This window comes from Corvus moneduloides, chromosome 10 (genome assembly GCF_009650955.1).
Source record: "Corvus moneduloides isolate bCorMon1 chromosome 10, bCorMon1.pri, whole genome shotgun sequence".
Classification (NCBI taxonomy): Eukaryota; Metazoa; Chordata; class Aves; order Passeriformes; family Corvidae; genus Corvus; species Corvus moneduloides.
The window spans coordinates 3,939,213-3,966,368 of NC_045485.1; the positions used below are offsets into that span (position 1 = coordinate 3,939,213).

Genomic DNA, 27,156 nt, shown 5'->3' on the forward strand with positions numbered 1-27,156 from the left:
AAAGAGGTGTTTGCCATTCTGATTTATTTCAATGCTTTTACACGTATAAAATATACTTAAAATACTTTACATAAAAACCAGCAAATGGTTTGCTTTTAAAAAACACCATAATCTTTGTGAGTGAGCACATAGCTCTGATGCAGGTCTCTGACCTACAGCAAGCTGCCTAAAATGTTTGTGGTGTAACACCCCTCAGCAGAGCAAGCACGTAGAGATGAGCTCCTTCTCCTCAACTCCCATCCTGCTGATTCAGCTCCAGCTGGGACACATGGCCTCTCACCCAAGCTCCAATACCAACTGGATATAGGCACCTTCCCAGTCACAGTCTGGAACCACGTAAAGTAACCAGCATTCCCATTCCACAAGAAACATTATTCCTGGTGTTCAAATCGTCTCACTATCTTTGCACTCTCTTTTTTCAGTTCTTCAATGTGAGCATTTAGGCATTCCAGGATGTGCTGGGATCTCGCTTCTTCATCTTCCAGGTATCGTGCAGCTATGGATCCGACAGAAGCTGTAGGCAAGGGGCACTAAAGGGAAAAAAAGGGATTATCAGGTATTCCTTCATTCCAAGCTTTGGCCAGAAACACCCCTGACCTGCAAACCACACAACCGAACATGCTCCTAGAGGGCTCATTTCCATCTTAGTGGGCAGACTAAGCACTCAGGCCTCACACTTGTATCACAGGTCATGTCCCTCCCAACACCTCCAGCCAGCAATGATTGCTGCACCAAGCCAACACTGCCAAAAAATCAATACCAAAAAATCAGAGCTAGAGAAGGTCACTATGGAATACCAAGGGGTTTGTCCTGGCTGTTAGTACAACTCAAGGTCTACATCCTGCTCCTTGTCTCCATAAAAATCTCAGTGAGCGGGAGCACCACAGAGTTTGGGTCCAGGGAAGGGAAAGCACTGCCAGACTGGTAATTATTTCACCAGATATTCCACACTGGGAATATCTCTGCTTTCTTTCATATACCTCTCCTCTTCTTCCCCAAAGTAAAGGGCTCCTGGTACAATCCCACAGGCAAGTACAGGCCAAATCTCATTGCAGCTCATGGAACAGCAATTCAGCCAGCAACAGTCAACAAACTACTCCAGATTCTTTCCTTTACAGTCAAGAACTATTCCTGCTCCTCACATCGCTTACCCACAAGTTATTAACTTACAAAAACAACACTGTGAACCAGGCTTAATGTACAAGTTGATGAAGAGAAGCCTCATGCACAGGGGCTGGCACGTGAAATATTAAGGTTACTAAAGGGCTGCTTTCCATTACAGACAAGTTGTCTCAGTGTCTTGGCAAGAGAAGACAACTGGTTATTTCCAAATCCTGAAGTCTCATCATTTTCAGGTCTTATCAACAGCCAGGAACAAAGGGAAACAGAAAAGGCTACAGACAACAATCTCTCCCACCCCACTACTGCCTACTGAAGAGAACTCTTAGCACTCTTAGTGCTAAAAGGATTGATTTAAAGACACTGGAGCCTGACCATGAGCAGGGAGTTCCAGTCAACACCAGGACAAATATCTGCATTTCCTTAGAAACCTTATTTCTACCTCTCAGAATAAAAAGCAGCCCATTCTCTTCTATTAAACATCAAGCCCTAGAGCTTCTCAGACCCTGAAGTGGAACTGTTCACAGTTTAGGTCCAATCCTGCATCCTGAAGAGTTTCCATTTAGAATATAGCAGTTGCCTAAGTTCCCAACACTGTTTTCTGGGTATGTGCACAAGCTACTTTAGTCTTGAAACAATCAAGACCTATTCTTGGTAGTAAACTGCACCAAGATCTACAGACTTGACAAGCCTCCACTTATCTGTGCATCAGCTTTAGAGCCTCATCTCTGGACTCCCACAAAGAGCTAATAGTTTAAAAGTTGTCACTGCTACCAACACACAAACAGAGGAGAAACTGCTCTGAGCACTGCTGGAGCAACATGTCTGGAGCAAGGACCAGTGCTCAGCATTCTCCCCTCCCCAAACATGACAGGAAGAAGTGATTCAGTGCAAATTTTCTGTATCTTGGTCAAGTGCTTCAGCAACTGAGCTGAGGTAGGACAGAGAAAGTGCCAACACTGCCCCCTATGAAAAAAGTATCATCAGCAATTGGGAAAAAGAGCAGGCTCCCCTTGTCAGTGAAGCAGGGATTTCAGGCTTTTCCATCAGCAAGCACAAGCAGCTTTAGGTTCAGTGTGCTGACTGCTGCAGCCCCATTGAAAGGGGTAAAACCGACCCTGTGCTTTACAGACGTGCAGCAACAGGCAGCCAGAGACTGTGTGAAACAGACATACCCAGCACTCCACACCCACACTGAGCCTCTACTACAGACCCAAGCCAAAAGCTGAAGCAGAATTCGGAGGGGACACGAGCAGGTCCTGGTACACACTGAGGTAGAGCACGGAGAGAACCATGAGCTCCTGGAATTAGCTTAGCAAGCACACAAACACAAAGTTCTGCTCCAAGGAGCTCTGAAGAGCCACCACGTGGATCCCTCTGGCCAAGTCTTAACCATCCAGCAGTGGCTTTCCCTCCCTGTTTAACACTTGATTTACATACAGGATCACACACAACATGCAGTTAGGTCATGCATTCAAAAGCCTGTCTCTTTTTGCCAGATGAGAACCCAGCTCTGTTTTCAGCTGTTGAGCAGCAACTAGCTCCTGTACAACTGCTTACCAAAAACACAGATTCTCTGTGATGATTTGAGGCAGGCTGCTTAGATGCTTCATCTGCAAAATCTTTGTTTTCATCCACTGCAAGGAGCACAGACTCCGCTCCCAGCCAGGCACGTGACTCCTTGCAGCTCTTGCTGCTGCTCTGGGAGGGCGGCTCACCCATCTTGGGGGTCACAGTTCCTGTTTCAGCAGCCCCACACCTCTGGGACTCCTTGTGATGATGCTGAGCAGTCCTGTCAGGCTGGAGATGTGTCCTCCCTGCGTGTTCATCCTGCTCATGCTGTGCTTCCCGAGCTGTCCTGGAAGGCAGGTTTGAGCACAGAACTGAGTTTGTCTCTTAGCAGCTGAACTCAAGCAAAAATTCACACAGAGGCAACAATTAACAGAGATGTTACTAACAGCCCTGGCAATCCAAACTTGTTTCCATAGCACTTCCAGATGCACATCCAGTCCCTGTAGAGAATTCTCTCTTCTGCTGCTGTAGATACCAAAAACCACAGCCTGCACATCCTAGCACAGCACAGAAAGGAGCACGGCTGCCTGGGTCACATCCAACCCTGTCACCAAAAGCAGCACAGACTGCTGCTCCAGAGAGAGGCAAAGGCAGCCAAAAGACAAACACTGCTGGCTTTGCAGAACACAACCCAGCTGGGACTCCAAGTCCTGCACTGCTTAAGGCATAAAGGCAGATTCCCAAAGAGTCCTTGTGTTCTCCCAGACACACGATGCACTGGAGAGAGACACAGCATGCCATTAAACCCCCCACACCCCCACACCTTCTGCCCTCCTTCCCCCTGAGGAAGCAGCATCCCCAGGGTCACTCACCTGTGCTGTACATCCCTGGGCTCTTTGCCCTGCCCCTGCTGAGCGGTGCCCTGGGGTTCACCCGGGCACACCTGTGCAGTGACCCCCAGTTTCGCCCTGGTCTCTGCGAGGTCCTTCCGCAGCTGCTGGTTCTCACATACTAATTTCTGGAGCTCAGTGGTGTAGTCCTCCCTCAGTGCTCTCAGGGTGCCATCGTCCCCCTAACAGACAAAGAAGGGCAGAAGTCAGAAGTTCTGGTTTGCAAGACACCACAGGCACATCCAGAGCAAGGGCCAGCAAGAGATGCCTTAAGGCATATCCCCTAAGCTCATTCTGACTGGTGAAACCTTCAAGACTTTCCTAGGAGCAAATGAATTACATATATGGCTTATGGGGCCTGCATCCAGAACCAACGTGCTGATCTGCCTGGAAGATCAGTCTCTCTCACCACTGGATTCCTTTTAAACATGGACCTAGGATAGTTGAGATGCACCTGCCTCTGGCCTTTTTGAAACTCTGAACAACTTGCTTCTTCCCATCATCTTCCTCTTACTAGGCCAGGTGGGTGTAATTTCCACTGCTTCTACTCCCATGACATTCCCACTTGCTTTTTGCCACTTCTGTTTAACTTAGATGCTTAACTCATTCTCATCACCTCTGTATCTAAGGTCTTTCCAAATGTGCGTTAGGACCCCAGGCCAAGATCCAGCTCCTGTGCCTTGGGCTGTGGGGCTTTTTTTTAAGGCAGATTTCTTGCTTTGCACACTGCCACCACGTTTTTGGGAACTCACACAGGCAAAAGCCACCAGCTACTTTTCAAGCAGAAAGTAATGGGCCTTAGGTTAATTCAGTTTCAAATCAGCCCCCCAGAAAGCTCTGGTTTTAATCCATCCCACCAGCCACAAGCTTCTGTTCAGCACTTTCCCAGGAACTTGGCACATTTGACAATCACTCCAAACTAATACTAAGAGCTGAGTATTTCCTTCTCACAGATCTAACAGGATAAAAGCTCTGACGTACTCTCATGAGGTTGTCAGCTGTCTGAATCCAGCCCTTGCCCTCTGGGAAGCATCCATTCTGCTTAAGGTGAGACAGAAATTGCAAACCAGCCACTTCTTCCTTCACAAAATGAGCCAGCTCATTATTTCTGCCAAGGCTGTACCTCTTCCATACAGGCTCCTCTTCTCCCCTCTGCCTCAAGAGTTTTGGAGGTTTTGTTCAGCTGCAGGAGCCCACCACAGGGCCCTTTCCAAGAACACTGCCCCAACACATCCAGCCCATATTCCCAGCCTGCATACTGCCCATGGAGTGCAAGGGAGAGCCCTGCTGAATGGCTCCTCACCAGGGCAGAACACGCTCTCACCCCAAGTCTTTCAAGGGCCAGAGCAGTTACAGCTCTAGGACAGGTCAAAAGGACCTCACAGGTTGAGAGTCAAAGGTTTGAGGTAAACTGGCTTAATATGGAAGTGAAATGAAATGTACTAAAAAATGTGGGCCAGAGCCCATGCAGAAGAAATGGAAATGATGGCTGCTTCTGCAGTTCTCTTCACCACTCTCTGACTGAACAAAAGCTTGATATTTCTGCATCTTATTTCCTCTCAAATTGCCCCTTTTGCGTGGGTTTTAAGTTCACTGAGCTCTATCCCCCATTTTGAGAGGCCTGGGCAAAGACTCTGACTATTCCCAAGCAGGAACACAAGGCTAGCCCCTTCCCAGCCCCTGGCCCTCATGGCATACCTTCAGCTGACCACACTCTGTCTTTTCCAGAGTCTCGGAGAGATGACGGTTTTCCAGCCTCAAGGTTTCCAGCTGGACCAGAATTACCTGAGGAGACAGAGGCAAACAACAAGCTCAGAAAAAGAACACAATACATGCCCAAAACACCCTCCAAGCATTTTCCACCCTCAGATTCAAGTACTAAGCAAGGTTTGGGCTGTCAGTCGTACAAGGACCCTACAGAGAAGGCTACAAAAATAATCATGCAGTTTTCAAAGATGTCATCCATCCTGGCCTAGTTAGCATGAATGATCCCAAAGAATTCTGAGGAACTGTAGGCTGCTGGTTTGAAAAGAAGCAGCAAGACAGATTCAGTGAACACCATCATTAGAAGATTCCTTCAGAAGGTCTCAGTTTTTGTGCAGAGGCTAAAGAGAGAAGGAAAGTACTAATGTAGCTAAAAAGCAGGATGGTGTTCCAAGCCTTCAGATCCCTTGAACAGACAGCATAAGAGTCTTGTGCCTTTTTTACCCTGTGCTCCACTGCTTTCCTCTCTGCTCTTTCAATCTCTGCTCTGAGCCGCTGCTCCAGGTCTGAGGTGGAGCCGCTCGCCGACGCAATGGTGATGTCCCGCTGGTGCAGCTCCTGTGTCAGCCTGGAGATCTCCCTTTTCATCCCTTCTAGCTCACTGCTGTGCATTTGTTCAGCCCGAGAGAGCTGCTCTTTCAGCTGGAGGAAGACATGCACACACCACCCACAAGCTTTTAAAACACATTTCAGCAAAAAAAGCAAAAGTATGGCACGTGGTAACATGAAATCTCAGTCCTGGGAAACAAAAAGCTCTATGTAACAAACCCTTTGCACATGCTTGTCCTTCCTGATTGAAACCCACCTCATCCCAATCCTTTCCCACACCATACACTGCCAACTGAAAGAAGTTTCATGCCATGAAGTATGTGAGAAGACCCATAACTTATCAAACCAACAGCTTCTTCAGCTCATCATTCAACCTCTGTAGCCAAAACCAGAGAGCCAAAGGTTCACCATGACTGAGGAAGCACAGTAACTCTTGGAAAATATAACCCTGCAATTTGCCACTCTGCCTTCCTGAGGTATTTAAAGATAGGAACTTTAAATAGCTCAAGCCAGATTTTCCTTCCAGGAATTAATTTGCCCTAAGTCTTTTGAATCGATATTAGAGTGGAATCAATGTTAGGTCGTAGCAACTAAAGCTTCCCATGGCAAACTTCCCCCAGCCAGCTATGCACGGGGTAAAAATACATCTCTTTGTTTTCATAACTCTGTGTGATGATCACTAGTCCCTGCATTATGAGAGAATAATCATTCCCTATTTACTTTCCACATGACAGGCATGATTTTATTTTTAGTCCATTCAATCTCATTTGTCTCTTTTCCAGTTGGGTAGGTCCTATTCCATTCAGCTGCTCCTTGTATAAAAACCACTCCATCCTTTTGGTCATCTTTTTCCATACCTTATCTTGGTTTATTCAATGCTTTTTGAGGTGGCAGACCTGCACCACATACAATATTCTGGTAGGCACACTGTATATTTATTCAGTGGCACAACAGAACGACAGCAGCATAATTCCTTCCCCCAGACTCCATTCCATTAGTCAGAAATATTAACCACCCAAACACCTAGGATTTTTCTGAGAATTACAAGCATTTTAGAAAATTGAACCAGATGATCTCTGCCTACCCATGTAAATACTGTACACACGGTGATTTATCTCCATGTCACCTCAATGCCTCCCAAGTATATAAAACAGAAACAGCCTTCATAAATCTCTCCTTCCTCCCCAGCAGCCTGTGGGAGATTCATTTACTGTGTGGCTGTTTAGATGTGTAACCAAGCACAGATCTCTGGCAAGATCTGCACCTCTGTATGTTCAGAATAAAGGATGAAAGATTTCCACACAAGTGAGGTTTTTCACTCAGGTTCAATGAGGCTTCCACTCTACCAGGCTCCAGTGAAAGCTCTCACACGAGCTCACGCAGACCACTGTGAAAAGCCCCCCTTGGGTGCTCAGAGCTCTGGGGTGAGCCCCTCGTGGCAGGTGAGCTGCTCCATTCCTCCCAGCCCCTCCCCTCATGCCCAGCTGTCAAGCCTGAAACACGCTCCCCTATTCACACAGGGACCAGGACACATTTGAAGTCCTGTCTCAAGTGTGAAAGGACATATTACAGCAAACTCATTCCTTGTCTGCTCTTCATCCTGTTGGGAGCCTGCATTAGGCTTAAACTCTGGATTCCAGACCTTAATTTCTTCACATATTTGCCCCTCCAGCACTAATTCAAGTATTTCCACAGTGTACAGAAGTACTGGGGGATGCCCAGGAGATGCTCACAAAGGCAGGTTCAGACACCTGCAAACAGGTATCCTCTCAACCCTTCCTCTGCCAGGTGTGCTCCTCACCTCCAGCAGATCCCTGCCTGCACAGCAGCCCTGCCCTGGCCCCACTGCTGAGGCACGTGGCACACAGGCATCAGCTCACTCCACCAAGTGCCATCCCCCTCCCCGGGAACACAGCCACGTTACCTTTTTAATCTCTGCCCTTGACTCAGTCTGGTCTTCTTCCAGGGACTGCAGCTCTTTGATATTCTCACCCAGCTCTTCGCTCAGCTGCACACACCTGGCATTTGAAGATACCAGGCTGGGTGCCAAATGCAAAAGTATAGATTAGAATTACCCAAGGAGGAGAAAATGGTCAGAGAAACTTTGATCTTCCAGGCAGTCCTTTATGTCCATTACAACAGAAATTGAACTCAGCCTACAAGTTCCTTACCAATCCTTTGGGTTTGTTTTCCAAAATCATTTCACAAGAGATCAGGAAGCTGATCTAACAGATGACAGCTGTTTCTTGCTTGTTTCTTTACAAGCTAAGATTACAAAACTTCTATGTAAATACAAGTCTGAAAACCACAAACTTGGAGAGGAATCATAGAATCACAAAATGCTTTGGGTTGGGAGGGACCTTAAAGCTCAACTCGTTCCACCCCCTGCCATGGGCAGGGACACCTTCAACTAGACCAGGTTGCTTCAACCCCCATCCAGCCTGGTCTTGAACACCTCTAGAGATGGAGAGTCCACAATCTCCCTGGACAGATTTGTTTATAATCCTCACTTCACAGGAAGGTCTGGATCTGGTTCTTACCAGCTGCCTAACAAAGACTCCTCAGCCTATTAGGAGTGAAGGTGCTCAGTCTAAGCAAGCTGGAGCACTGAGAACACCCACTGTGTGCAGTGAAAGGCAGCCAGCCAATTACCAAAGCAGTCACTATTACACTGCAAAATGAATAGCACTTGATTTCTTTAGCCCTTTGATATTTAAAACAAGCCTACAAAAACCACTGGTTAACTTGATGAACACAACTAGGTGTCGTATTATTATCCAAGACTAACTGCACTTCCAGAGGGAGCAAGCAGCAGGCTACCTGTTCTCAAGACGAGTCACCTCTGACTGCAAGTGCTGTTCCTTCTTCTGGGCAACATCCAGCTGCAGCAGCACCTGCTCCAGCTCCAGCCCTGGAGAGGACAACAGCTTCCCTTGCAAGCGCTCCTCCAAGGCCCTGCACAGAAACAGCAGCTTTTATCTCAGCACAGAAACATCATGTCTGAGTTCACTGGTACAGGGAACATAACTACTGTTTTCTTGGAATTCTCTGGAAAATGCACAGAACCTAAAAGCAGGTGACCGCTGCGTGCAGGGTGAGTAAGCAAACACAGCTGCTGGATGACAGCCCCTGCTTGAGCTCAGGCTGATTTAAAAAGACTTCATTTTATTTTGATGTTGGCCTTCCTGCCAGAGACTGGTAGGTGACCAACACCCAAACCTGCTGACACGGCCACCAGAACCCAACAGCCTCTGCACATGGCCAGGGCAGAAGGGGAAGGCCAAGATAATTTTGTCATTGATTGTAGTTACCTCACCAAGCCCCAGTCAGTGAGAACTTTAGCCTAGGTTAATAAGCACGTTATCAAACCCTGAAAGGTCTCCAGCACTTGGCTGAAAATGCCTGGGAGAAGCACCCTCAAAAGCCCTGTGCTGCCTCCAGAAACCCAGATGAGGAAAGTGGATTCCTTCCATGCTCTCCACTGATTATCTGCTAATTTCAAGAGCAATGCAAATTGAAAAATGCTGCAAGGCAGCACAGCGCTTGTGAGAAACTGCAGTGCACTACTCTGAATACTAGCAGTACAGATCCAGCTGCATGAAAATGCTGCTGCTGTCCTCAGTGAGAGAACCTGGAATATAGATCTGGATTGAAAAGCCAAAGTACCAGCAAGGCACAGATGCTACCTGATGAGGAATTCTTTTGTGTGAAGAGTTTCAGTCATCCTGGCCAGCTCTTTCTGTAACTGCTCCAGGTGCAGCTTGGAGCTGCCAATGAAATCTTCTTGAGACTGCAAGGTGGCTTTCAGTTCCATCTTCTCATCCTGCAACACCTGCACAGGAGGCAGAAGGAATGACTGCTGCAAGATGGACCAAACCAGTTTGTTGCAATGTGATGAGAGGTTGATCAGATTTCTTATGACCCTTGGAAATACTGCAGAGCAGCACACGGCTACGAAGTCGATTTTGATGCCAAGCAGGAACTTTACAAAGGCTCTAGAAAGAGACAACTCCAGGATGAAAAGCCTTCCCACCACTTCTCACCAGCACTGCTTTAGACCCCGTTTCCTAGGAGTTCCTCCACTGACCTCTAACATTTTCTTGGACTGCCTTAATTCTTCTTGAACTCTCTGCTGATCTTCCAGAATCATGCGGTTGTCCTCACTGAGGTCATCCACCCTCATGCTCAGCCTCTCCACCTCCAGCTCGTTGGCACAGATGGTGTCATTGGCCCTCTCCAGCCTGCTGGTTAAGTGCTGGATTTCCGAGCGGCTCGCCAGCTCCACCGAGTCCAGGATCTGCTTCCGATTGGCCAGCTGGGTCTGCCAACAGCAATCATCTGCATTAAAGTATTAAATTGCAAAAACACAAAAGTTGTACCAAAGCTACATTCAACACAACTACTGATTTCTTAGTGTAATGAGCCACATTCTCAGAGTGAGCAACAATACCTTCCAGGGAATTAGGGAGAGCATTGTTCCAGGGTTACGTGATGGATAAAACTTCCAAAGGCAAACAGAGTAAGTAAAAAACAAAATGAAAAAAGAGAGGACTCTTTGATTCCAAAAGCAGTTCAAAGAGAATCTGGAAAATGAGAATCTCAGATCACTCCTGCTGCCCGAGTATGATCTGTCTAAGAACAAAGCCTCCTGCTATTTCTTGCTCATGAGCCCAAGACTAGACCAGGACTGATGGCTGCGGGTAAGAAGGTTTGTAAACCATGTACAGGGCAGAGATTACCCAACCATTAATTCCACACCAGGACAGAAAGCAGCTCTGGGTGCACAATGGAAAAACCACAACCACCAAACAGCCCCAAAACAAACCAGGCATAACAGCCAATTTGCTTTGCTCTCTGCAGTAAATACCAGGTTCCAGCAGCTTGGGGGAATGCTCACTTGGAATTTTTCAGTGTTTTAATGGCAGATGAAAAAGTTACAAGGAACGTACAAGAAGCAGACAATACCTGCTCTATTATTTATAGGCACAATACTTTATTGCAGAGCATTTCTTTCCACGCAGCTAGCTGGTGAAATTTAACAAGCCAGCTCTCACATAAGCTTCTAGGAACATCTACTTCATATATTCCCTTTTTGTATACAATCGTTGAATTTTTAAAGGCTGGAACAAAATATTTGAGCAGTCCTATACTCCCAGTTTGAAAGAGTAGCAATGCCTGCCAGCTTCAGAATCACCACATGCCTTGATTTACTCAAACTATAAGAAGGGCTCATTTGCAAGGCTGTGGTAGAGTTTTGATTACAGCCTTTTAATATTATTTGAATAGTCATGACAGAAAAGGTAATCATGAGGGCCGAGAGTTTAAAGCACAGCCTTTCTTCACCCAAGAAGCTGGAGTACAAGACTGCCTGAGTATTTATTTCTGCATTAAGAAAACATTTAAGCTGTCTCTTATTTCCAGCCACACAACATCCAGGCCAGCAGAGAATTCCAGGTTTTTAAGAAAGGCTGACTTTAAAGGCTGCAGGTGTTCCAGAAGGTGGTCTGTACTGGGGAAGAACTCCAGGCTTCCCTAAGCTGCTCTGCAAGAGATGAGGGGAAGCCAGATGAAAGGAGAGAGAGGGGAAGTACTCCAAGGTCATGGATCTCAACTTGACCTTGGTGCTAGAAAGACAACTAAGCACATAAAATGTACAGAAACATCCAAGGGAAAAAATTTAGCACTTCCATGCTGGGCTTTTCAAAGCAATTGAGGATTCAGGCAGTGTGTTCACAGTACCTGTGCACCTAAGGCACCTACGCTGCTTCAGGGAAACCTCCCCAACCTCCTGGTTTTCTGCTGCACAGTAAGACAAGTTCCTCTGTGCCCCAGTGTCCCAGCCTGCCTTCCAAGGACACATCTGTTCCCAAACAATTGAGCTATCAACGACACACAGACAGCAGAGCAGCAAGACCTTCTGCTCAAGGACTCTCTCTGCATTTGTAGATCTCCTGGTGTCAGCCTCTCACAAAGCCCCTGTCAGAGCCAGCTTCAATCCTGTCATCACAGTCTCCCTCCTCGCAGGAGCTTCCACTCAAGAGCAACTCAGGAGCCCATTAAGTGCAAAGTCCCAGCAAGAGCTTCTTATCAGTGTCTGCTGTGATTGTGTCTGTGTGACTCCACAGCTGTGCTCTAGGTCAATTCATCTCGCTCTGCTGCAGCACCACTAATTCACGGAGCCATCAGCTTTGCAGAACAGCAGCCCCACCACTCCTTACCTTTGAGAGACTGATAAAAAGGTGTGGGGGCTGAAAACTGCTGCTGCTTCAGTATTTTGTGAAATTCTCTGTTGTAGGGGAAGACTGTTTTCCAACAGTACCCTCTCAGCTGGACCCACAAGGTACGTACTTAGCTGCTGGCAGGTACACAGCTTTCAACTAGACAACACGATGTAACAGATACTTTAAAGTGTCATATGCTGTGGTCTCTGCCTCCCAGGGAAATCTGCACCCTACTGTCTTCCCTGCTAAACAGAGGGATGGCAGGGAGAGCTGCACAAGGTTTATCTAATCTCTGATGACAGACTCCAGATCTTTTTTCCATACAGCACTCGTACAAGCAAACCTTATTCCGCCAGAACATTAAAAGTCACTTCAATGGCAATCTGAACTGGATGGGAGCCTCAGAGACTTCATTAGCCTGTCCCTCCCTCCCACAAACAAAGCAGAAACTTTCAGCAGATGTTAATTGTACCTGCACAAGCTCGGAGTGCTCTGCCAGAGCCTTGCGCTGCGCCTCCAGCGATGCCACCTGCTGCTGGTACCGCAGGCGCTGCTTCTCCCAGTCAAGCGATTTTTGACGGAACTCCTGCAAGGACAGCAGGGGTGGCTTGGAGCAGTACATCCCCCTCCAGTTCACATCCACGTTTGCCTTCTCTCCCCACCATATCCTCACACCTTTCCCCCAGCAGGGAAACCATTAGCCAGTCACCTGATACAGAAGCTCAGCAGTGTAGAGCCCTCACACACCGTGCTCCCCTCCAGAGGTAAAGCTGCTCACAAATGTTAAGTGCCAACACATGCGTGGCTGGGTTCATGGGTTTGCTGTCAGGGGTTTAACAATTCAGACTGGCTTTAGCTTCCAAAACATGCTGCTATTGAAATCACCAAGATGACAAGAATTAAATACAGAATTTGACTGCTAATCTCTGCCCCAGAAACTGGGCACTACATCAGTCGGGTGTGTGCTGTTACCACGTCTTTCAGGAGGAGAAAACTGGGTGGGGTTGAGCTCAGCAGAGCAGAAAGATTAGAACATGAGACAGGGTTGAGAAGAAGTTTGACATGTAGCTCCCTCCTCCTCAAAGAAGTGAGAATACAACCTCCTCACACTGGAATTCATTCCATTCTCATAATTAGTTACTCTTCCAGCACCTTCTTCCTTTTATTTAGTCTCAGGGTAAGAACAGCACTAAGGTTTATGCTGTGCAGTCAGAGACCCCAAGACATGAAACTGCCTTTATTACACATGCAGTTAAGAAGAGCTGCACCTGGAGAGTGGATGGGCAGTGCTCCTTAAGCAGGACTTAGCTCACCTCCTAGCAGACTGTTCAGTCACCAGTGAAGCCCAGTAAGTCAGTTAATACACACAAGCTGGTCAGCACTTGCCTTTTTTACCACATACCTCCAGCTTCCTGGTCAGTCGGCTCAATTCAAACTTGTCCTCCTCTTGTCCCTTGTTAGCTTCTCCTCTGCTTCTTGTTTTTTTCTTCTGCAGCTTCTCATAGCTCCTCCTCAGCCGGGATAACTGCAGGATACAGTGAAAGAGAGAGCTTTGCTCAAGGCCCCAAGGCAAGAATTACACAGCCCTTTGAAAGAAGACACACAAAGCGGTTCACACAAACAAAGCCCTCATCAAGGCTGCACAGCTCCCAAGTGAAGGCTTCCATTTGGATAATGAGTCTTTTATACCAACAGCACTGCAAAACACACGAGTTGTATGAGAGTAGCAAGATGCCATTGAAGTCGTGACATCAGCAGCTTTAATTACAGCTCTGTCTTACCACAATTAAAGCATGACTGAAATATTGATAAGATGGAGGTGTACATGCAGCTGTCAATGCAGCAAGGGCACAGCATCCCCCTCTCTACAGGTGGTTCCCAGCCCCAGGAAGAGGCGGCAGTGCCTGTGGCTGATCTCCTCACCCACAGGAGCACACCCACCACACCACACGTGGGTAATTCTTGTGTGATCAAAATACCCTGGTGCAGCTCAGGTGGGAACTGGAACTCTCCTGCTTAGAGGGAGAAGGTTTGAAAATTGCCATTATCCATAATATCAACACCACTTCATCTGTCATTTTCTGCTTAGATACACTGTGTATTTCACAATGAGTGGAGAATGCCAACAGAAAATATCACTCCTACGCCTGCTGCTAGGATGCTGAAGTCGTATCAGAAGCAGGAATGAGGAAAAAACTCTTGACATTTAAATGACCCTCCATGCAAATAATCACTTGCAACTTGCAAAGAATTTTTCACCTGATGAGCTCCCCCCATCTCAACTATTAAACAAATGGTGTCCAAACAGCCACACGAATTTGAGAAGCCATCACTGCCGTTTTACTGACGGGCAAAGCCAAGTCTGTGGATGAACAGCAGGACCATGAGAAGAAAAAATACCTGATTCAAGACCTGATGCACTCAGTACTTTGGTGTGTTCAATGGGAACAGACAGAGGTTCAGGCTTAGAGATAATACCAACATCTTTTGCCAAACATATCAGGAGATAAGAGGTTTATTCTTTCAACAGTGTCAGTAAGTTAGACGCTGTACCTGTAATTGCACTGGAAATGGTGGTAAACAGGGACAGAAATAATTTCCCCAAACAGTACTAAGAACAGAAGACTGAGGAATATTGAAGCTCGGCGTCATCAGCATTAATACTGTGTAGGTAAAATACTCACAAACTGCAATTTAGGCCCCAACGCACAGGCTGTATTTCAGCCTTAGCAATTTAGGCTGATCTGCCAATGCACCTCAGCTTTGCTTTGCAGCTTATCCACAATTCCAGTGAGGACACCCAGTGAATGAAGACTGTTAGTCATATGGAATAGTGAGGTGTTTTTAAATGAGAAAAGATGCCTTCTGTCATCGCAGCAGAGACTACCAAATTAATTTCACTTATGGCTTACAGTGAGCAGGAACTAGGTCCAGCCCTCCAGAGAAAACAGGTCAGTGCTCTATGAGCTGCTCATGCTAGTTCAGTCCCTGCTACGGGCAAGTGGAGACAGGCAGAGTTCAGGCATAAACCTGGAATGCTGCTATACCACCTGCAGGACAGGTACCACTATGCACTGAGCAAGAGGCTTTGAGATGAAAGCTTTGATATTATTGTAAACCAGCATTTTCTAAGTATACTCGGTTTTTATGAAGGGTATTAAGACTAATATTCCTTGAGAGTACAAAATCTCTACTAAAGTCATCAGTGTTAACAGAGGCAAAAAGATGAGAGCACAGGCAACTGTTATTCCCTGATGTCACACAAGCCAGGCCACTTACATCTCCACCCTTTTTGAATTTCAGAAATACTGAAAGAACAAACTGCTGCTGCCTGTACCTGTGGCAGCTCCAGAACCAGCACTGTGGTGACTGGGATGGGCAAACACAGGACATTCTTGCAGTAAACTCCTGCAGATGTCCAACATATGAAAACATTCCTACTCCAACACTTCTCTGTCTGTCACCAAGTTCCTCCAAATCACAAAAAACAGGCCAAGTGAGCCATAAAAATGTCACTTTATCTATGCTCAATGCTCTTTTTGGTAAGCACACAAACACTAACAGAGCGGGGAGTTTTAAAACCACAGCATCGAAACAAAAACAATGACATGAGGTATTTGACCCGTCATCAAGTGGGAACTAAAAACCAAACTTCTCTTTTTGCAACTCACCTCCTCCTGGAATTTCTTCAGCTGTTGCTCATACTCTCTAACCATGTCCTGCTTGGATTTTTCCACATCTTCGACCCGGCGACGCAACATGCCGACCTGAACAAAGGGATAAAAAGCAAATAACAACAACAGAAGTGCCCTTCATTGTCAGTAGGTACATGGACACTTCAGTGGGGTCCCTCATTATGAAACAGATGGAGGCTGTGCCTAAATCTTTAGTAGGCTGGGGTCACAACTGTTTCTGTTCCGGCCTCTTGTTCTGAGCCAGTTTCTGGATTTCACTTTTGGGGACAAAGCTGACATATGTGGTTTGTGCCAAAAGTCTATTTCTCTCCAGTATTTTCATCAAAGTCTTCACAAATATGCATTATGATTTCAAGCTATCTACCCAGAGAAAAGTTGACCATGTCATTATCTTACTATCCTCAGGCAAAGGAGAGATTCCTAATAGCAAGGAAAATGAAAGAAATGGGGTTTTGAAGCTCACAGAAAAGACTTCCCTGGCCCTGATTCAACTGCTCCTGTGACTCATTTTTATCCCTTTTTTTTTTTCCTCCCATCTTTTTCCCATCTACAACCTGAGTGGTTGACAAGCCAACAAATTAAAATTAAAAGAAAACCCACAGAAAATTCATATGACTAAACCAAAAGCATGAATATACTCCAGCAGAGACTTCGAACATACTTTACAGTTCAGTTTGAAATTCATGTTTGCTTTTGGTGGTAAGAAACATTTCAAGTGTCTTGAGAAAACATAATTGATAATAAGAACAATAACCTGTATGATAAAAATCATCATTCTTGCAAATTAAAATCCTGTGGCTCAGCTGCATCTTATGGTCCACATCCTGCACAAAAACTTCACTTACTGATAATTTTCCACCAATACAGAGTTTTTTTGCACTTTCCTCAGGCCTTTAAGGACCACAAAACCAGAGCTCTGTAAAACAGCCCATGGAAAGCTTCCCAGCAACATCTTGGTGTAGTTTACAGTAGGAAATGGTTTTTCTTGGTGCAATTTATAGAGTAGAAAATGGGTTTTTTCTACCAATGACCACAGGTTGCTGGGCTGTCCATTACTGCTGTAGCCAGAACCAGTGTCTCTGGGTTCTAATAATTCTAACAGTTCAGTATGTGGGCTTCCACCAACCCTAGGGGAGCTGATCACTTGACTTGGATTGAACTATGAACCAGACACCTTGCTCCAACAGGTCCTTTAAGAATTCTCTTCCTGATTTCCTGATTCTAACAGGTAAAACACACTACTGACCCCAACCAAAAAGCACAATGAAACAAAGGTACCTCCTTTTGTTTTTCCTGCAGAGCTGCCTTGGCAGAGGAAAGTTCCTGCTCCCGAGCACTCAGACAAGCTTCCAAAGCCTGTGTCTGCCCTTCCCACTCGGATTTCTTGTGAGCCACCATGATGTCAATCTGCTTCATCAGCTCCTGCAGCTCAGCCTCGCAGGAGGTCAAGAACCCACCGCTGGAAGGGAGAGAGACTGGAGTTACAAAGCAGGTCCCACCCAACACATCCCGTGTCCCAGACCAACAAAGGCAGCAGAACACACTGACTGGCACCAGGGCACCAACCCTGCACACACAGTGCTTTGAACTCTCCTCAAATCAGCTTGCACAGAAATAGAACCAGAGAATCATTAAGGTCAGAAGAGACCTCCAGGGTCATCAAGCCCAGCCTTTTACCCAGTACCATCCATGCCTGCTAAACCACATCACTTCACACTCAGGCATTCATCCCTTTGCCTTGGGTACTATGCATTACCTAAGTAAACCAAAGCGTGTTTAATTCATATTTTGTATTGCCTTAATTGCTCTCCAGGCAGAGGCATTTTATAGCAGGTTTCAGTCACCAGAGGAATCTTACAGCCAGGCTATGAGCTCCCAAAAACAGAAGTTTATCACAAATGCAGACAAACCCTGAAGCAGAGGGGGCTGGATGACAACATGATAATGAAGAATCAAACCCTCGCAATCCATCGGGGAGCACAAGCTCCCTAGCGACGCCCAGATTTCTAATTTGGTGCAGTAATTATTGAAGCCAATTCAAGTAACTCCTCTGAAACTTCCCAAGCTGCCAAGACAGGGACAATATTAAGGTTTGCCAGACACAGCCCTGGAGGGTGGCAAACTCCATAATGATCTCTACCCCTTTAATTTGCCTGTCAAATGGGAAGAACTGAAAAGAAATGGAAATCAATAGGTTAAGGGATGGAAATTTCTCTGTTCCCCCAGGGCATATGCACACTTCACGACTTGGCACTTTTTCTATAGGAAAAGAAATACTTCTTAAAGGAGCCAAAATCAGTCACATTTGAAGTTCACCCTGTCCTGCGAGTTAACCAAAAATTAGCAGCTATTATGCAGAGCAGGAACATTTCCTTCACAGCAGCTGCTAATATGTAGCAAATTCTAAACTTGATTTCTGCAACCAGCTCTCTGAAGAAGATACAGTATCAAATAAATTTGAGTCACATTCTCAAGGATGACTAGGAAAATGGCATCGGTGACTTTTGCTTCACGGTTGTTTAACACATAAAACATTTTGTTCTGTTATTGTCACTACAGTCTCTCTCGGGGATTGAAAAGTCTAGAGGCTCTCACCTCAGACAGAGCATTAAGGATTCCTCAGAGCTGAGTGGGACTCTGCAGTTTCAACGCAAGCAGGAAATAATCAGATGTTTTCAGATGAAATCAGATAACAAAGTCACATCTCATTAACCTTGCAAGGCTGTTACAAAATAAATATTTATTCACAGCTCTACTTACTACTGCTCCTGATGTCGGACAGTAAGAAGAGTTTACAACAACAGAAGAAGAAAAGGCAAGGTTTCAGGAATATGTAGAACTAAAATTCTGACAACTAAGGCTATAATACCTGAGCAGGGATTAGTGCAGAGCCAGCCCACCCAGTGACTTTGCTCCTGCAGCAGCTGAAGGCCACTGCACACTGATACCAGAGGATTTATTCTGAGTAAGAGGCAAGGTTAATGCTCAAATCATTTGGAATGGCTGCTGTGTACGGTTGCATACGTACCTCCCCTGCCCATTTCTCTGCATTCCTTCCAGCAAAGCCTCCATCACTGAATCCTGGTGGCTTCAGTACTAGGGAAGCACAGGAAAGCAGTGCACAAACCAGGCTGCTTCTCCATCCAACTGCAGAACAAGCAGAAGCCCACAAAGCAAAGAAGTTAAAAAACATACCAGGAGCATGCAGTTGAGGTGAGGAAAACAATGGCACCTTCATGAACTTACAAGCCAAATAGAGGAAAACAGATTTTTCTACCAGAAAAATGTATCCAATGCTATCACCCAGCACCCCCAAACTGCAGTGCCAGACTCATGTGATCTAATAAATTCAGAGAGGAGCAATGAGAATCTGCACTTGAGCAACTCTGCACTTGTGTGAACTCAATACAGAGGGACTGGTAGATGTCCTGAGAGCACCAGACTGTGGAGTAACAGGAACATTTGGGCTTCAAAGGGGTCAGCCCGAGATCCACGTCTGATGGGGAAGTTTGTCACGTCAGAGAGAAAACATAAGCAAGTAGCAGTAAGAATTCATCCACAAATTACATCTTTTCCAGGCCTTATTAGAGACTAGGTTAAAGAGACTGTGCAGTTTCCCACCACACTCAGAACACACTGGTTGTACAAATGGTTGTGGGAATTTTAACAAAACACAAACTCCTTAAAAATTCCTCTTAAATTATGCCTTAAATTATGAAAATAAGTTGAACAGCTTTACAGCAGCAGTACACTGTTTTAGTTTAAAATTATACGTTTTAAGTCACAAACACGTGCACACCCATAGAAATTTCACATCATAGTGAAAGCAAGAAGGCTTTACATTAAAGCCAAAAATGGGGAATAAAGTGACCACAGCCAGGAAGCCAGAATTTGTTTCAATGTCTCCTTCATGAAACTGCAGCTAACACAAAAATGGTTAGACTCATCCAGAGCTATTAACACAAACTTATGTTTCCAAAATCTACACACTTTCCAAGATGTGTAGATCTTTCCAACATGAAGATGGATCCTTCCAACACCTTCCCTCAAAGATTAACATGGCATTATTAAGCAATCAGCAAAAGGGGAGCAGGTCACAGCAAGGGAGACTTCCACAAACACAGGCTCAGCTTTGCTCTCCTTCCTGAAGAATCTTCCATCCTGCTCCTACAGCACTTTAAAACACAATTCACAATTTAAAACCTGTCCTTGGGAGATGCATTTTAAAACACAAGCATATAAAAGATACACAGAAAAAATTCTTTCCCTATTCTGATAGTGTTTTGTCTGTCTTTGGCCCTCTTTGTGCTTAACAAAGCCCCATCAGTATGCAGAACAACTTCGTGGTTCTGCTGAGGGCAGGGTGCTGAGGAGAGCAGATGAGCAGACCCCCTGAGCTGTTGACAGCATTCCAAGAGTTCTCCAGGTGGCAACAGCAGCCACTAGACAGCAGCAGCTCTCCTCTTACATTCTAATCACACCGACACAGAATGAATTTTCAGTGGTCAGAGAGATGAGGAGACAGACAGCATAGAATTCCAGAACAGTTTGGATTGGAAGAGATCAAAGCCATCTCATGCCAAACCCCCGCCATGGGCAGGGGTAGCTTCCACTATCCCAGGTTGCTCCAAGCCCTGTCCAACCTGGCCTTGGTCACCTCCATGGAAGGACAGCCACGGCTTCTCTGTGCCTTACCACCCTCACAGCCTGCCAGCTTTGCTTACTTTGCCAGCATACCCAGATTTTGGGGAAAAGCCTTAAAATCAGACACCTCTAGCCAGTTTTATACTACATAAGGTTTGCTGATTTAGTATTAAATTTTGGCCTCTCATGCTTGCAAGTTGCAATGTGCAAGTTACAGGCACCTCAGTAAAGACCCACAAGAGGAAACAATCTCCTTCATAAACTACAGCTAAAGCAAGGAGAGCTGGCTGATCACTTCTGAAAATGAAGAAAATGGAAGTATTTGAAAAAAAAAAAAAAAAAAAAAGGTGTGGGACAAAAAAAAAGCCCAAACCAAAACAACACATTTAAAAATAAACAAGGCTTAGCATCCCAGCTCAAGGCAGAATTGTAGTAGAGTCAAGAGGAGAGAACTTCATAATATGCAGGAGGACTTAAGAATAGCGCCCATGAGAAAAGACTGGGATTACTTCACATTTAAAAACATAGAAAGGTGCAATCTTACAGCGTTGCTGGAAGCATGCTTACAATGAAAGGAGCAAGAACCTCCCAAAAGCAATACCACAGACAAGCTCCACTTGCCAGCGGCAGGAATGGCACCAGCGGCAGGAGCCCGGAGCCAATCACCCCTCGCCAGGGCAAGAATCCCAGAATCACTGAGGCTGGAAAAGCCCTCTGAGACCATCAAGTCCATCCTGTGACCGATCCCCACTTTGTCACCCAGCCCAGAGCACTGAGTGCTACGTCCAGTCTTTCCTTAAACACCTCCAGGGATGGGGACTCCACCACCACCGCCCTGGGCAGCCCCTTCCAATATTTAATCACCCCTCCCGTGAAGGAATTCCTCCTGATGTCCAATCCAGACCTGCAGCTTAAGCCTGTGAAGTAGCCGGGGCCAGTGTGCCCGGGCAGTGCTCCCCGCTACAGCCACCGGAGCTGCCCTCCGGCAGCATTCCCGGCTCCCCCGCTGCTGCAGCTCCTCCCCAGCCGGAGCCTCCCCGCTCCCGAGCCCTCACGGTGTTTACCCCGCACCCGCCGCGGGCGAGTTTCGCTGCCCGGGGCCCTTCCAGCGCCGCTCCCCGGGGACCAGCCCCGAGCCCCCGGGCCGAGCTCCGCTCCGGGCTGCCCAGCACCCCAGCTCTGGCTGGCTGGCCGACCCGCCCTCCTTCCTTCCTTCCTTGTTTGTTTGTTTCTTTCTTTCTTTCTTTCTTTCTTTCCCTCCTTCCTTCCCCCCTTCCCGCCTTTCCCACCCTTGCGGCGCGCACGCCGGCCCCGCGCCGGCAGCCCCGCGCATGCGCTGAGGCGGCGCCTGCGCAGCGCCGGCCCCGGGGATGGGCAGGGTAGGGCGGGCAGGGGCCCGCGGGGGGACACCGGGGGGACACCGGGGGGACACGGGGCGGTCACGGAGCCGTGTTGGCCGGGAGAGGCAGGGATCGCATCGCCCCGGGGCTGGGATGCGCCCCGGCCCGCGCCCACCGCCGCCCACATCGCGGCTCCGGCAGCCGGCGAGTGCCAGGCCTGGCTTGCTTTTGAATGAGTGTCAGTTCTCGCGTACCCTCCGGATCGAGCCGCCTGCTGCTGCTGCCCTGCAGGGTCACACCGGGGCGAGGGCCTGAGGTGACCCTTCAAGGAGGGCAGAGTACAATGAAACACTCTGGAGTAATTATAGTAGCTGGGGCTGAAAGATAGGTCTCGTTTTGCTTCTGTTTCACTGGAAACTGGACTTCAGGTTCGGGCAGGATTCTGGGTACTTTCAAGTCCTTTGTTGTGACACTTCCAGACGTTTGAAGGTGTGGGTGAGGCACGGCACTGGTCAGGGGCTGTAAGCCAGCAGGCAGCAAAGGGTCCTGGGCAGCTCTAGGTGCTCAAACTCACTCAAATTAAGACTTCTAAAAGTCAGTCAGTAGATATAAATGCACGTAAATATCATTAACAATAACCAGCTGGTTGTATATATTCATCTCTGATGCATATCAATCTGCAATTCACTTTGATAGAGTTCTTTTCAGATTAAGTTCTTCTCCTGTGGTTCTAATCCCTTTTTGAGTAGATTAGGAAAATCAAGGTTTTCCTTGTAAGTTTAAGCTTCATATGGATTGCATCAAACCTGGAGCAAGCCTGTAGTCCAAACTGCAGCTCCTTGGCTGGGGATGTTGTTAAAACAGCATCTGCTTTGTGTCACAGATTTAGCTGCTCTGACCCGCTGCGACGATGGACAGCGAGGTGCAGAGGGATGGCAGGATCCTGGACCTGATCGATGATGCATGGAGGGAAGATAAATTGCCCTACGAGGATGTGGCCATCCCTCTGGTAGGTGAATTGCTACGTATCAATCTGAGTTAAGGCTGCTGTGTTTATCACAGACCCTTCCAAGAAAAGACACAGTGTTGCTCGTGGTGTACAAAAGGCTCCTGGATCTGACTCCTTCCTTGCCCTTTATGCCAGTCATTCCTGTGTGCATGGACATGGACGTTTCTGTCCCTCTTCCCCTGACCAGTTGCTGAATCTTCTCAGAACTGGAGTGCTCTTCCCATTGCACTGTCCTGGGTTTGGCAACAGGAAGAAGTAGAATTATCCTTTCTCTCTGCTTCCCTTTGTAGTTCCTGGTGTTTGATACCAGTCTCACACTGACAGTTGCAGTCTTAGTTACACTTTATTTCCACTTCCTGCAATGCTATTAAAAGAAGCTGAGAGGTTTCCATAGGTGTTTCAAAGCAGTCTTTTCCAGATACAGTGTTGCTGTTGGCAGTTCCAGGATAGCAGTGAAGGGCTGGCAGGTGCAGCAGGACTCTTGTCTGCACTGCTGTGCCCAAGGCATGGCACCTCTCCTTTCATCCAGGGTACAGCTGTGAGGCCAAAGAGGGGCAGCAGGGGAAAAGCTCCTGCTGATCCCACAGAGCCCAGAGCTGAAGCTTCAGATCTCCCACAGTGATACCTTTCCTTAGCTATTTTGAAACTTCCAAGGAAGTGGGAGGTAGCTGAGGATTTCCCCTTTCCTTGTTCTCTCTGGTACATGAGCTTCACCCCAGCTAGCACAGATAGAGCAGCCATGGGGATTGTGGGGTGCTGGTTTCTTTCAGCACAGAGATTTCCAAATTTGTGACGTGGCTCAAGCTTTAGCCCTGCCACCAGTGGCTTTTCAGAGAGGGCGAGGGGCAGCTGCACAACTCAAAATCCATATGTACAGCACACATTTTCCTGCCAAGAGCTGGGCTTGAGGGAAGCATCTTGCAGAAGTGTGATTCTCAGCTAAAAGAGCCCAAACCCTCCTTTGCTTCGGGTAACCTTTATTAGGTAAGCTGAGTATCATAAACAGGTTCCTTGTTGACAATTGCCTTCACCCTGAGTCGAAACATTATTGTTTCTTCCCTTAGAGCCATCTTGTGATGGCTTACAGTGACATACAGATGACAGCCCCAGAGAAGGAAGCCTCACCAACTAACAATAGAAAGAAAGGCCTGGCTGTGGATATAAAGATCCCCAGAGATGGGAATGGCTCTGATCACATGGAAAGACCAGCATGAATTCACAGGGGACTTACTCAGGGAGATTGCAAAGGAGCAACCAGAATGGCTGTGAAAGTGGTATTTGAGCCTGTCCTGAGAATCTGCCCCAGTGCTCACTTGAGACATTTCTGGGAACTCAAATGGGCATGAATCATTCACTGTTTTCAAAACTGAAACATTTTATTTAGCTCACGCTGGGATTTCCAGAGGTCTAGAACTCAGAATTCCGGCCCAAATGGTATCTGGCAGAATAGCACATGCTCAATGTGACTACACCAATACAGCAAGACAGAGAACAAATAATAGAAGGAAGGAAAATGAAATCTCAGTTAAACTCTCCTTCCCCTTACTGTGCTGTGAGCGGCTCAGTGGCACACCTGGCAGGGGGTTCTGGCTTCTGCTGTTCATCCAGCACAGCCACACCTGAGTCCAGCACACAGACAGGAAGGCCTTCTCACCTGCCATAGGATAGTAACAAGTTACAGAACCAGTTGTCTGCAGTATTTGTATTCTTGGCAACAGCAGAAGCAGCACATTGCAAACAAACAATGGAATAATTGCATTGTACTGTTATTTACTTCCTTTGCATTTGCTGTATATTCTCCCTCACTGTGTGTGCAGTCTGAGTGTATAGAAAAGCCCCAGGGTCCTGGAAAACAATTTACCTTTCAGATTAAGCACCATATTCAAATGAAAAGAATACTGTTTGTGACAGGGCTCTGCAATATTTTTATGTGGATCAGTATGTATGATATTTATTGTTCAGGTGCACCCTCTGGTCTCGTTTGTGGGTTTTTATATCTATCCATACAAATAGTAACAACCTGCTGCTTTCAGGAGGTGTATTACGTGTGGAATGCATTGTACCTGTGTTTTGTTCTCAGAATGAGCTCCCTGAACCAGAGCAAGACAACGGCGGCACCACCGAGTCTGTGAAAGAGCAAGAAATGAAGTGGACAGATTTGGCTCTCCAGTATCTCCATGAAAATATTCCACCCACAGGAAATTAGTGAATCGGTGGGATTTCATACAGTGGATGCAAGAATGCAACATAAAAATATTTTTCAGCTGACCATTGCTGTCATAAGCTGCCCTAAGGAGGAAACAACATTTCTGAAACTTCCAGATTCCAACAGTGGTTCTGCTCACAGAGAAGAGTTTAAAATGCTTGTCTCTTGAATGTGAAATAGCAGAGGTTCTGACATGTCACAGCCAAGTGCAAAATGTTTCATGCTTATAAGATTATTTCATGGTTTTTGTTAAATTATTCTTAAGTTGGTGAAAATTCTGATCTTAAATGTTTTCTACACATGATTAAAAAGTTTTTACTGTCTCAAATTGCAATTGATTTCAAAGCTCACAGTGGGATTATTGTCTAGATTTCAGTGTACAAAACCCAAATAGCTGTGAGTTGTTGCCATCTTTAACAAGTGTGTGGCTGAGGCAGGATGTGTGGGGCAGGTGTGAAAGGTTGGTCAGCAGAATCAAGAGCGGGGAGTAGCCTGTAAGCGCTTGAATTCCTGCTCTCAGGATCTGACGGTAGTAGTGGACAGCATTTCCAGTGCTGACATCCTGGGAATGCTTGCCAATGTGTACAGTGAACAGACAGTCTAATTGATGCTGAAATGGTGGTAACTCAAAATCATGGTCTTCTGAGGGATGGTTGAGAGTTCCAAGGAAGAACCTGCCAGCCCCAGTGTAGGGCCTCTTGAAGTGAGAGCCACTCGGATGAGCAACCTCAGATGGGAAATGAAAATCCAAAACAAAAAAAAGAAACAAGTAGGGCTTAGCTTCAGGCAGCAAATTGTTACCTCTCTTTGTATTGAGATGAAAGGCAAGGCCCTCTCGATTTACCTTATTTTATCTCTGATTCTCAGGTGTCTTTTGCAACAGGTAAAAGCCTTCTGTTCTTCATGTTTCACTGTTGGACCAGTTCCGTCTCACCATTGGCAGAACTTCTTGCTAAGGAGAAAATATTTTGACAGAGTTTAGAATTACTGGTAGAGGTGAGAAAGGAGCTGGAAGGAAAACAATGTTTAAATTATATTCTTTTGCCAGTGCAGCAGAAAAAAAAGCACTGGAGCTTCCAGATCCGCAGAAGTTATTTGGTGTCTTTTCTCAGTGTTTATCCTATTCAAAATAACAGGCCCCAACTTTTGCCTGGGTGATTTTCAAATTGGACCACAGCATGGCACATGTTCAGTGAGACTCAGATTGCTGAGCTGCTTGAGGCTGAAGAGCTCAAGGTGCTTGTGAAGGAATCGTGCTAGGCACATGCTCTGCCTCAAGTGTGATCCGTGCCTGCACCAGAGGAGCAGCACACATTTGTCTGAACGAGAAGGAGCTGCAGACAGCAGGAAGAGTTAAGGATTAACCTGAGAATTAGCAAAGTCAAAAAACTTAGTAAGTATAGCATGGACCAAAGAACCAGCTATGCAGCTGGGAGCTGTAATAGTTCAACTCCTCATTGGGTCATCACCAGGGGAAAAAAAACAGAGCCTGGGCTTAAGGAGTTATTTCTAATCCACCCCACGTTCCCTTTCCCTGGCCTATGTTAGAAGAATTTGCTAAGAAAACACCAGGCAAAGCTACCACCCAACTTCCATCCAGCAGCCATCCCTGCTCCCTCCCTTCTCATCCCTTTACAGACTTCTCACCACCCTCGTTTTCCCAATTTTGGCCTATACCTTCCAGCTCCAATTTCAGACTACCTTTCCTGCCCCTGACAGTTGTCTTTCCTTGGCCATCTTCTTCCTCCCATCCAGCAAGGAAAGAAAAAGCCTTCCTTACTTGAATTAGAGCTGAATTCATGAGGTTCCAGCAGGTCTGTGAGAAAATGTGGGAATGCCAGTTGTGTGTTATCCAAGACAGCAGTTGCTTGGGAGCCCAGTGGAGAGCCAGACACCTTGAAGCGGTACCTTCCCTTTGTCACAACACAGTGCTGTCACCTGTCTCCTGTCTGAGGTGGTGACAGGATTTGTGGAAGGGACTCTGCACCGTGGCACTTGGGAGAGCAGGAGGGACATGGGAGATTAGGGATCATCATGAGCTCTCCAAAGGCAGGGCGCTGTGAAACCAAGCGCCGGCCCCGCCCAGATGCTTATCAGATTTGCAGACACCTACAACCATCCTGACATTCTTTGCAAAAGACAAATAGGCAATAATTTCCTTAGTTTCAACACATGTAGTCAAATTGCTGCTCACAGAGTGATACCAA

The 27,156-nt window shown here is 46.6% G+C and overlaps 2 protein-coding genes across 11 annotated transcripts; one reads left to right on the top strand and one right to left on the bottom strand.

The window, feature by feature from the left end:
• Window positions 1-7: 7 nt before the first annotated feature.
• On the bottom strand, window positions 8-26,934 carry CEP63 (centrosomal protein 63). 9 transcript variants are annotated; one of them, XM_032119402.1, is made up of 16 exons: window positions 26,730-26,934; window positions 25,794-25,901; window positions 18,779-18,897; window positions 17,029-17,209; window positions 15,727-15,822; window positions 13,458-13,580; window positions 12,528-12,641; window positions 9,922-10,155; window positions 9,521-9,666; window positions 8,655-8,789; window positions 7,759-7,873; window positions 5,730-5,927; window positions 5,220-5,306; window positions 3,504-3,703; window positions 2,680-2,977; window positions 8-530 (listed from the first exon to the last, which is right to left on the bottom strand). In XM_032119402.1, exons 3-16 carry the CDS (start codon window positions 18,820-18,822, stop codon window positions 372-374), a joined length of 2,130 nt encoding a protein of 709 aa, XP_031975293.1. In that variant the 5' UTR covers window positions 18,823-18,897; window positions 25,794-25,901; window positions 26,730-26,934; the 3' UTR covers window positions 8-371. The 9 variants fall into 9 exon arrangements, with proteins under 9 accessions (XP_031975293.1, XP_031975297.1, XP_031975296.1 ...); XM_032119406.1 differs by lacking the exons at window positions 25,794-25,901; window positions 26,730-26,934 and adding an exon at window positions 21,684-21,699; XM_032119405.1 differs by lacking the exons at window positions 25,794-25,901; window positions 26,730-26,934 and adding an exon at window positions 21,466-21,640.
• ANAPC13 (anaphase promoting complex subunit 13) lies at window positions 21,703-25,287 on the top strand. 2 transcript variants are annotated; one of them, XM_032119410.1, is made up of 3 exons: window positions 21,703-21,773; window positions 22,618-22,743; window positions 24,824-25,287. In XM_032119410.1, exons 2-3 carry the CDS (start codon window positions 22,645-22,647, stop codon window positions 24,947-24,949), a joined length of 225 nt encoding a protein of 74 aa, XP_031975301.1. In that variant the 5' UTR covers window positions 21,703-21,773; window positions 22,618-22,644; the 3' UTR covers window positions 24,950-25,287. The 2 variants fall into 2 exon arrangements, with proteins under 2 accessions (XP_031975301.1, XP_031975302.1); XM_032119411.1 differs by lacking the exon at window positions 21,703-21,773 and adding an exon at window positions 21,785-22,050.
• Window positions 26,935-27,156: the final 222 nt, after the last annotated feature.